This window comes from Manis javanica, chromosome 16, assembly GCF_040802235.1.
Source record: "Manis javanica isolate MJ-LG chromosome 16, MJ_LKY, whole genome shotgun sequence".
Taxonomy (NCBI): domain Eukaryota; kingdom Metazoa; phylum Chordata; class Mammalia; order Pholidota; family Manidae; genus Manis; species Manis javanica.
The window spans coordinates 59,052,617-59,063,783 of NC_133171.1; the positions used below are offsets into that span (position 1 = coordinate 59,052,617).

At 54.2% G+C, this 11,167-nt stretch overlaps 2 protein-coding genes across 2 annotated transcripts; one reads left to right on the forward strand and one right to left on the reverse strand.

The window, feature by feature from the left end:
• Positions 1-168: 168 nt before the first annotated feature.
• On the forward strand, positions 169-9,255 carry VWA7 (von Willebrand factor A domain containing 7). Its single transcript, XM_017661463.3, is given in 19 exon segments — positions 169-362; positions 625-853; positions 1,190-1,471; positions 1,981-2,077; positions 2,669-2,779; positions 3,225-3,420; positions 3,540-3,709; positions 5,073-5,185; positions 5,413-5,529; positions 5,974-6,159; positions 6,628-6,760; positions 6,887-7,039; positions 7,146-7,211; positions 7,585-7,872; positions 7,875-7,912; positions 7,991-8,130; positions 8,340-8,514; positions 8,623-8,725; positions 8,728-9,255. Coding segments are annotated over 18 exon segments (2,646 nt in total). The 5' UTR covers positions 169-362; positions 625-640; the 3' UTR covers positions 8,793-9,255.
• Positions 9,256-9,286: 31 nt separating this feature from the next.
• On the reverse strand, positions 9,287-11,079 carry SAPCD1 (suppressor APC domain containing 1). The gene is given in 6 exon segments (XM_073224305.1): positions 9,287-9,579; positions 9,856-9,951; positions 10,414-10,465; positions 10,606-10,688; positions 10,922-11,016; positions 11,064-11,079. Coding segments are annotated over 6 exon segments (438 nt in total). The 3' UTR covers positions 9,287-9,483.
• Between the last annotated feature and the right edge of the window lie 88 nt (positions 11,080-11,167).

Consider the following 11,167-nt stretch of genomic DNA (forward strand, 5'->3'; position numbering starts at 1 on the left):
CAGAGGAAGCCGGGTGAGCAGTGGGAAGTGCTGCAGGCTGGGTGCACAGCCCTGGGTCCTGATGGGCAGGTGCCTCCGTCTGGGTCTGTCCTGGCACCGAGCCAGGCCTGAGTCACGCTGCACAGTCCCTCCTCCTGGCTTTTGTCTATTCACTTCCGCACTGCAGCCCAGGGAGGCTCTCCCTGCTGCCTGCGCTTAGGTCCTTGGGCAGTCTTGTAGGGACCAGGGGCTGACTTCTGACCCCACCCTGCCGGGGCCTCTCTCTCCCTCTGCTGAATTCTGCTTAGGTTAATTATAACTCTGACCTAAGTGCCCTGTGAGCACCACGCCCCAGTGGCCCTGCCTGAAGACCCAGCAACCAGGTAGGAAGAGGCCTAGAGGGGAGACTGGGGCTTACTGCACATAGGCGTGTCGGCCTAGGCGTGAGAAGGGGGGGTGCTGGGGGAGCTTCAGTCTCCTCCTGCAGATGTACAGCCCTACTAGCCTGATAAGGGAAGCTGGTCTGGAGTGCACAGATGCTGGAGGCAAAGTAGAAGGGGCTAAGCCAAGGTGTCTGTGGCGACAGGTAGCTGGGCCCGCCCTGGAGTGGCTGCTGCTTCTGTGCTGAGAGCCTCTGTCCCACAGGCCCGTGTTCTCTGCCATGCATCCCCTGGATACACCCGCATTGCTCCTGCTGCAGCTCCTGCTGGCCCCCTCAGCTCCCTTCCTGCCCAGCATCTGGAGCCTCCTGGCTGCCCCCAGCTCCATCACTCACCAGGACCTGACTGAGGAGGTGGCACTCAATGTCACCCTGCAGCTCTTCCTGGAACAGCCACCTCCGGGTCAGCCCCCGCTCCGTCTTAAGGATTTCCTGGTGAGGGTCCCTGGGTGCTGTCACAGCCCGGCCAGATTCTCCAGTTCCCTGGGACCTCTATTCCTGCGGGCCTGTCTGCCAAGAGGGCCACCCCCCTGCCCCACTCTTCCCATCTATACCCCCTGCAGCAACAATACCCAGGAGTCCTGGTCCTGAAATCAGGGGAGATCACTACCCCCCCGCCTGAGAATGATCCAGAATTGATCCTGCTTTGTAGGCCCAGCATCTTCATTTCCTTCAACACTCAGCCTGGAGTGCTAGCTCCTGAAGGAATATGGACAATGGTCCAATCCAAGGGGCTTCCTTGGAGCCCTTGTCCCTTACCACTCTCACCAGGGCCGCACCCTCCTTGCCGATGATCTCTTTGCTGCCTACTTTGGACCTGGGTCTCCTTCCCGGCGGTTCTGAGCAGCCTTAGGTGAGGTGTCTCATGCCAATGCAGCCCAGGACTTCTTGTCGACTTCCAAGAATGACCCTGACCTGCACTTTGATGCTGAGCAGTTGGTCCAGGGGCACAGATGCCTGGTGGGGGCTCTACAGGAGACCCTTGTGGCAGCCAGAGCCCTTGACCACACCCTGGCCCGCTAGCGCCTTGGGGCTGCTCTTCATGCCTTGCAGGTGAGAACAGGGTTGGGATAACCAACAGAGGGGTCTTCCCCTCTCCTTTTCCTGTCTCCCAGATGGAGACTTCCTCATGGTGCCTTTTTAATCATGCCTTCCCCTACTCTAGAAGGGACTGGGGCACTGCTTGCCAATGTCCTCAGGCTGTTCTTGAGATCCCACCTCCAGCACTTCCTCTGGGAATAGCCGGAAGGCCATTGCAGCTGGAGAGAAATGAGGGTGAGAGAGAAGGTGCTGGGCCAGAGAGGTGGGCCTTGTAGGCCACTGAAGGCCTTTGGTTGGGCTCTGAGTGACATGGGAAGAAACACTGGGAACTGCCCTCTTCAGGAAAGCTCTGCTCTGGGCAGTGGGGAGAAGGATGGAGGGGCCAGGTGTCTGACAGGAGCAGTAGTGACAGGAGCAGGCCTTCCTGGTGGGGAATTCAAGAGAGCTGTGAACTAGGGCTGGAGGTTGGGAGTACAGTCAGGCTAGTGCCTTGTTCACCTTCTCTGTTCCTATGGGGCCAGGATTTCTATAGTCACAGCAACTGGGTGGAACTGGGAAAGCAGCAGCCACACCCTCATCTCCTCTGGCCAAGGCACGAATTCCAGAGCCTGGCACAAGGTATGGCATTGACTCCGGTGGTTAGGGGGGAGCCCACAGAGCTACCTCTTTTCAGTCCACCTGCCACCATGTCACACAGGATGTGACATTGTTTCATATCTGGAACAACCTGTGAAATCCCCTAGTCCAACCAGAGGCCAAGTCAGTAGGTGGCTTCCCCAAGGTCACACAGGGAGGACAGAGGCAGGACCAGGTTTGCAAACCTCAGCTGAGCTCTCTTCCATGTGGCTTCCTCCCCCACCACAAGATGGATCACTGGGGCTTCTCCCACAGTCCCCTCAGCCTTCCATCTGAACTGTGACTCAGAAGTTAGCTCCTGTCCATTACAAATTCACTTCCTGCCCACAGTTCACCAAGGGCACAATCCCCATAGGATTGATCCCCACACATCTGGGTTTCCTAGTACAGTCCTAGTCTCAAATATTCAGTCTCTTTGCCAGCCCATGAACTCAGAAAGCCTAGGAGGGTACCTGTGGGCTTTCACCTTATTCCAGCTGGGAGAAAATTCCAAGGAATTTTGGGTGGACAGGAATGAAGGTCAGTGGTGGCAGAATCAAGGTTGGGTTCTAGACCGCTGCCCTCTCTTACCAGTGGGCGATCCTACCTGCTCGGACTGTGAGGAGTTGAGCTGCCCTGGGAATTTGCTGGGCTTCACTCTCTTCACCTCTGGCTACTTTGGAACTCATCCCGCCAAACCTCCAGGTACCAGGCAGGAAATCCCTCAGAAAGAAAGTCACTTCCTTCCCCTGACCACCTCTCTAGGGATCTTAGTCCGTTGTTCCATTTCTGGTAACATCACTTCCTGGAAGAAAGAGAGGCTGTGGGAATGAGGTGGGTGGATGGAGGCCCACCAAGGTGGCTGTGATTGTTGGGGACAGAGAACTGCTTCTTGCTCAGCTGCTGAGACTTCTCTATTGCCCCTGGGCAGCTTTTGGGGACTGACTGGAGGGGTCAGGGATCCACCATGTATTGTGATGACTGACCCCTCCAGATTTACTCTGAATTTTTCTCTCTACACAATGTTATCATTTCCTGATGATCCTTTTCAGGAGTGCGAGAGGGTCAGGCCAAGTCAGAAAAGGCATCATTTTCTTAGAAGGCAGTGGAATTTTTACCTCTACCCTTCAGATCCCTTTCCCCAACCCAGGGAAATGTAGCCATGGGGGCCATTTTGACTGGAGCAGCTCCCAGCCACCACGGGGAGGCATCAACAAGGACAGCACATCCCCAGGCTTCTCGCCCCACCATATGTTGCACCTCCACGCTGCAAACCTGGCCCTTCTGGCCTCCATCCAGGCCTTCAGCCTTCTGCAAAGCCACCTGGGAGACAGGGGTTTCTCCAGGTGAGTGGCCTCCCAGAAATGGGCTCCTTAATGAGCATATGCTCCCTGGGGGAGCTGAGAAACCAGGGGCTGGAGAAAAATGTGCACACCCATCACTGGATCTCTGACCTGCTTCCCAGGCTGCTGGACATCACCCCAGCCTCCAGCCTGAGCTTTGTCCTGGACACAATGGGCAGTATGGGTGAGGAGATTAACGCTGTCAAAATCCAGGCTTGCCACATTGTGGAGCAGCGGCGGGGCAGCCCCATGGAGCCTGTCCACTACACCCTCGTGCCTTTCCATGACCCAAGTAACTGTGGTCTGGCCAGGATAGTAGGGGGAAGGAAAGTCCAGGACAGGCGTAAATGCCCCTGGTGGGAAGTGGGTTTCATGGCTCCACTTCTTTAGCAAAATACTGGCAGTTCCTATGGTCCTGAGTGTGCATATAGGAAACAATTGGCCACTTCTTCCACTGTTTCTAAAATGGCAGCACTTTCCTTATGACTTTAATCATGATCTGTGTTCAGGCAGGTGTCTCTGCTTTCTTAGACTTCCATACCAATGAGTCATTTTTAATTTTCTCCATTTCTTACAACAGAGAGGGTGGGATAAGGGTGGGGGTTGGTGGGTCCAGGCCTCTGTGAAGTGTCTGAGACAGCTAGTTATATTGTGTTCCTTTCCCTGCTGATTTGGAAATCAGACTGTCTGACCAGAGTTGGCCAGTCTTAATTTGTGTCCTCAGACTTGTTATTTAACCTCTCTCTACCTCAATTTCATCATCCACAAAATGGGTCAGTGTAAGGTTGAAGGCACTAGGGGGAGGGGTAACATGTCACACTGATGACGTGCAAAAGTCCCCGGCTGCTGTCCCCTCCCAACCTGAAAAATGTGCCTTAGGCCAGCCAATCCTCGCGCCGCTGTAAATCTAAGCTCTGCCTCCCCCTACCTTCTTTAAAAACTCGCTGCCTGCCCTGCTGAGTGCGACTTCCCTAGCCTGCGTCTGTAGAGGCTGGTGAACTTCGCCTGGGATCGCATTCAAATAAACTGCCTGGCCCTTTGTTGCCTCTCTTCGCCTGCTTATTTCAGCTGGAATTTATCTTACAGTCAGTACTTGCCTTAATCTGCCTACTTCCCAGGGTTGAAATGACCATGACGTAAAATGCCTACAGGACTGAGAATTCACTAAGGGCAAGGTTTGAGTCTGATTTGCTTGCTTAAATCTCATAATAGCTGGCATTTGATAGGGCTTATCACATATTTGTGAATAATTAAGAATTTGGTACTTATGTGTCAGAGCACTGTACTAAGATTTACAAAAATCAACTCATTTAGTCCTCCCAATAACCCTCTCAGGTAAGTAGTAGTATTTCTCTGGCTTTTCTGGTGAGGAAAATAAAGTCCCAGTTTTTAAAAATTTATGCACATACCCAACAAAGGCCTCCTCAGGACCACAGGAAGTACCACAATTTTGTTAAGGAAATTAGGTCCACTTTCTCACCAGAGGTGCCTAGCACCTGCCCTGCCTTGCTCATATGAACATAAGGGAATACTTACTATTTTAATATTTGTCCACCCCAGGAGTGCAGCGGGCCTCTTGACTGGGGAAGTGGTCCTGGGTAGGAATGAGGGGGGCCCTCTCCTCACTCATCACAACCTCCTTTCTTCCTCCCCAGGGTTTGGCCCCGTCTTTACCACCAGTGACCCTGACAGCTTCTGGCAACAACTCAATGAGATCCACGCCTTGGGGGGTGGAGATGAACCTGAGATGTGCCTATCAGCCCTGGAAGTCCACCCTCCTCCTCCCCTGCCCCTGCTTCTCCCCTCCTTTCCAGGCCCCACCACCAAGGGGAGTTAGAGCCTTCCTGGGACCCCCACCCCCTACCCCACCTTCAGTTCCATTATTAGTTTCACTCCAGGGGTCCAGGGATCCCTTCTACTCTGCCCTTTCTTGCTCTACCCAGTCCCCAACTGCTGCCTTTTTTTTTTTAACACCAGGCCTTTCCCTCCCACCAGCTGGCCCTGCTGCACACACCTCCACTCTCAGACATCTTTGTCTTCACTGACACCTCCCCCAAGGATGCCTTTCTCACCCACCGGGTGGAATCCCTGACTCAGGAGCGGTGCTTCAGAGTGAGCAGAGCTGGCCACCCCAGGATGAGGGAGACCCTCTGACAGCAATCTCCTAACACCACACTGTGGTGGTCCAACCAGCCTTGGTATGGGGTGGGAGAGACAGACAATGGGTGTAATATTTCCTGATCCTTTTAACAATATTAGAGAGTGTGAAGCCCTACCGTTAATGATGCCAAATTCATATTTGAACCTGCCCCCCTCAGTAAACCATTTGAAGAACTGGAGATCTAGTTGCCAACAATCCACTATGTGGATGACATATGATGACAGTTACAAGGGAGTGGCACCTGTTGCTTGAAACAGAGGCCTTGTGTCATTGGATCACCCTGCAGCAGCAGCCAGAGGGTACGCAGAAGCCTTACCACTAATCTTCAGCTCTGTGGAACTCCTGGGGTCAATGGCAGTTGAACACCTCACCACTGGTCTCTCTTCTGGACACAGGTAACATTTCTGGTGACTGAAGATCCATCAAGGGTTCAGGGCCGAGCTAGGCGTGAGGTCTTGTCCCCTTTGCGTTTTGAGCCATATGAGGTGGTGGCCCTGGCCTCAGGAGGGGAGGTGATATTCACCAAAGACCAGCACATTCAGGATGTTGCAGCCATCATTGGGGACAGCATGCCTGACCTGGTGAGTAGGTGTGGGGCCAGATGGACCAATGCTTTCAGCTCAGAACTGAGGGGATGGGTGATACTGCATTTCTCTCATAGGAAAAAGGGAATGGCTCTCATTGTTGCCATTCTAGTCAGAAGGGTGGGAAAGAAGTGGTCTCCCTCTGACATCCATGGCTACCCACCTTCCACATTGTACCACCCCATCCTCCAAATCTTGGACTCCAGTATTCCATCCTTGAGGCTACCACAGGAAGTCCTGCCTCTTTTAAGGGGGGGACAAGAAGTGATTGCCTATCCTTAATCCCTTGTCTTCTTCTTTGTCAATGACCATAGCTTCATCCCTGGTCCTGTGCCCCATTCTCTGGTATCCCTGCTCCATGTATGACTTAGTTTCTTTCTATCTCCACCTTTCTCCTGTCTTTGATCCACCCTCATTCCATGCCTTATCTTCTCTCCCATTTCTTGGTCCTGCCCATCCCTCAAGGTGACTCTTCCCCTGGAACCTCCTGTTGTAGTGCCTGGGAAGCCACTTGTGTTCAGCGTGGATGGGCTGTTCCGGAGGGTCACGGTCCGTATCCATAGAGAGGTCAGCAGCTTCTGGATCAAGAACCCTGCAGGTACTTGCATGAGTCTATCTCAAGGCAGAGGGAAGAATGGAGACTAGAGAATGGAGAATGAGAGGTGATGGCTGTGGCGAGGAATTGTTTCATGTAACAATCTCTTGCTCCTCCACTCCAACCCAGGGATCTCCCAGGGCCAGGAGGAGGGTGAGGGACCTCTGGGCCACACCCACCACTTTGGGCAGTTCTGGATGGTTACCATAAATGACCCCCCACAGACAGGGACTTGGGAGATCCACATCACAGCCAAGGGCATCCCCTGGGTGAGAGTGCAAGGTAAGGAGGGAGATATTCCTGGGAAGGGAAGCAGGAACTGCAGAGCAGAGAGTAAACCAGTCACATTCACCTGGGGAAGGTCTCTGACTACCTTTGTCCTCCTCAGCCCAGACCTCCCTGGATTTCCTCGTCCATTTTGGGATCCCCATGGAGGATGGCCCCCACCCTGGCCCCTGATCCAGCCAGTTGCAGGTACATCTATCCCCTCCTCCCAACTTGTTCATTAATTTTACGTGTGTGTGTGTGTATATATATAAATAGTATATATTTATATACATATTCTATGTATATTTAACTTTTCATTGACGTACAATTTATATATAACGATGTGCACTAAACTTAAGTGTACAGCTGGATGGATTTCATATAATACACCCATGTACCATCACTCAGTTCAAGATTTAGATTATTTCCAGCATCCCAGAACTCCTTCCTTCCCTTCCTATCAGTATCCCTCAATTTCCCCACCCATACTCCCCAGACGTAACTCCAGCCCCCAGTGCTGTTCATTCGTTCCTCTGTCTCTGAATTTCATGCCACCATTGTTCTCCCCTTCTCTCCTCCCGTCCCAGGTCTCCAGACCCAGCTGCTGATAGAAGTGACAGGGCTCGGTTCCAGAGGCAACCCTGGAGATCCTCTGCCGCATTTCTCCCACGTCGTCCTTCGAGGGGTCCGGGAAGGTGCCAAGCTGGGCCGGGTGCCTTTGGAGGTGGTGGGACACCGAGAGCGGGGTCTCCTCGCTGCTTCGCTACCGCCCACGCTTCTGTCCACTGCGGGACCCTTCTCTCTGGAGCTGATTGGGCAGGACGGAGGGGGGCGGGGCCTCCACCGGGCGGCCCGCAGCCCTGCACTGTGGTCCCTGTCCTTCTGGAGGTGAGACTCAAGGAGAAGGTGCAGCCGGGGATGGAGAGAGTTGGAGCGGCTCCTCCCCTGACTTGCCCTCCTTTGCAGCTCAATGGCCCCCCTCGTTTCCTGGACCCGGGCAGCAAGGCCCTGCTCAGCCTCCGCATCGTCAGCTTCTCAGGCCCTCAGGATCTCGATCTTGGGACATCTGTCAACCCCAGCTTCGCTCTCACCTCCAACCTCTCCAGGTGAAGCCCCCGACCTCACCCCCTCCCCCTGGCCCCACCTTCCGGTTCTCAGGGCACCCGATTAGGTACTTGCTGTTTAAGCCCCGCCCCTGGCCGTTCCGACTGGCCCTCAGATTCTCCTCCCCTCCCCGCCTGCGCTCGGTTTCGCCGGGTGGCTCTGGGCCATTGAGAGCCTGGGACTTCCGCAGCAGGTCTGTAACTCTCGACAGGGTTTGCCTGGAACCAAATGAGTCCGCCTGGGGGAGTCTGTGGCTGGAAGTTCCTGACTCAGCCGCCCCGGACTCCGTGGTGACTGTGATTGTGACTGCGATGGGTCGAGAAGCCAGCCCAGGGCCCCCAACCCATGCCTTCCTCCGACTACTGGTGTTGGCACCGGCCCCGCAGGTGAGTCGCTCCACTTCCCATCGCAGGGTAAGCAGGGCAAGGGGAGGGCGAGGTAGGCATAGTTTGGGTGCAGACACCCGCAGACACCCTGTCTCTCCTTCTCCCCAGGACCAGCTTGCTGCCCCTGTCCACTCGTCTGAACCCGTCCTCACCACCTCCAGCTCTGCCATTCTTCCCTCTACTTTGACGACTCGGGGGAGGGCTGGGGGAGGGTGGGCAACGCCCGGTGGGGCACAGTTGGAGGGATGCTGCTCCTGTTAGGCCTGGTTTCCTGGTGACACAACAGCCCCTAGAGGGCTCCAACGCTATTTTTAACCTTGCCCCGTTGGTGAGAAGGCTAGGCTACTTGGGCTTCAGGGACCTACCTCTTCCAACTGGGATGGTGGTTTTCCTTCTCATGCACTTGTCTCTTCACTTTCTAAGCGAGACTTGGATGGAAGGCAATGGATTTTCCCACAGTGCACTTTCCCTAACCCTTGTGGTAACCAAACCAAAGACTCATTTTTGGAGTAAGCTGCTTTCTATTTCTCTGTAGCATCTTTATGCCACTACTTATTCATGCCCTCCCAAGCTCAGGTAGAGAAGATATATGAGGAGGAGATGAAGATTGGGAGGGGGCTAAGAGGGTACCAGAAAGTGCTATTTATTGAACTGTCTCTATTTGAAATTATGGAGAGCTTCTAATTTATTTTTGTATTTAAAATTTAAGGACAGTTTAAATAAACATGTCTACTCCCCAGAGGGATTTCAAAGAAAAATCATTTATGCACATCATGTAGGGCAGAGTGAGGGCTTAAGACACCAAGATGAAATGGAAGTTCAAAAGGAGCAGAGAAGAAACTTTACACCAAGATTCAGTTGACCCACCACCACCTGGAGCCATTTAGCTGTTGGGTCAAGAGGCAGAATGAAGCTGGGGGTTCTGACTCAGCCTCCCTTGCCACCAAATGGGGGGAACAAGAGGAGGCCTTAGTCACTGGTAGGGCCCCTCTGTCCACTGGGGCAGCAGGGCTGAGCCATATCCTCCTTTGTCTGAGTGATTCCTTTCTGCTGCCTTGAGAACTCCTGCAGAAGAGAGAGAGTTGGGCTGCCAGTGTTCCTCCCTCACTACGGGGCCAGGGCTCCTGCCCTCCTCCCCTCCTCCCCTACAGTTTGCCTGTTTTTCCAGTTCTGCTTAGTTGGTCTTCCTTTCTGGTCCTGGGAGCAACAGAGACTAGCCTTGTTCAAGGAATGTGGGGAGAACTGGGGGGGAGGGGGTTGCTGTTTTCCATTATACCAGTGCTGTCCCAAGTCCCTTCTCTACTCCCACATCCCAGAAGTCTAAACTAAAAATACACTCACCTTCCCCTGAAGCAGGTTCTGCAAAGAGATGTTCACCCTTTGAATCTGGGCTAACTGGGGGCCAACAGGCTCTGAGTGTCAATGTGTTAGAAAATTCTAAAGGAGGAATTAGAGGCTGACAACTTGGTCAAAACTTGAGGTCCATCTGCCACTCTCCTGTCACCACAGGCCATACCTCTCCTTCTGGATCCCCTCATCCCACTACCCTCAAGGCAGGTGGAGAAATGCAATATTCTCCATTCCATCTCTTTAACAGCCCAGTTCCCCCATCCCCCCTCAACACAGCACCCCCTTCCCTATTCTATATGGATCCTCCCTCTCCATTGGAATAGCCCAGGTCACTCCCCCATCAGAATGGAGTGATCTGAATGGAATGCAGACTGGCCTCCTCCAGTCCCAACAATGAACACCAACCTAACACTTGTGAAATCTCTCATTATAATGATGCTTCCAGTTCCTGATCCCTGACCATTAACTCTCGCCTTTCCAGGATGGTGTCAGGCTGTGTCCACATACCCTTGCCCCCCCAACACCCGCACACACTGGGGCAGTCCCTACGTCACCAAGGGCCCCCAGACAGAACACACGCTGCTGTGCCTCCTCAGATGGCCTGCAAACCAGGCCTGGCCAGGCTCCAGCAGCTCCAGCTCCTGCCACAGTGCATCCTGTTGGCTCTGCAGCTGGGAAAGGCAAGAAGCAGAGTCTGACTCTCTCCATGGCAGGGCTCTGGGCCATGCCCTTTCTCTCAACCCCTGTCACTGGCCAGGCTCCAGCAGCTCCAGCTCCTGCCACAGTGCATCCTGTTGGCTCTGCAGGGCCTGCCTCCTCTGCAGCTGGGAAAGGCAAGAAGCAGAGTCTGACTCGCTCCACGGCAGGGCTCTGGGCCATGCCCTTTCTCTCAACCCCTGTCACTGGCCACTGAGTGTGAGCCCACACTGGCCACGGAGGGCCTGGAGGGCATGGGGAAGCACAGGGGGAGACTTATGGGTCCTCAAAATTGAGTGGGAGTATATGGGGCAGATCTGGGGAGCAGGGCTTCTCCTGGGCCCTCCTGTTGGACTAATACCCAGAGGAAGAAGCTCCGGGCCTCTGGGTCCTGCAGGCTTGTAACCAGGGGCAGCAGCAGAACCATGTAGGGGGCGGCCCACTGGGACCCTGGCTCTGCAGAAGAGAGAGAGTTGGGCTGCTTGGCAGGTCCCTCCCCTCACCCTGCTTTGCACCCATCCTAGCTTGCCTTTCAGCCCCACCGAGCCTTCCTGCTCTGTGTGTCTGAGGCTGGCGTGTTCCTACCTAAGGGGAAAAACCATCTCCC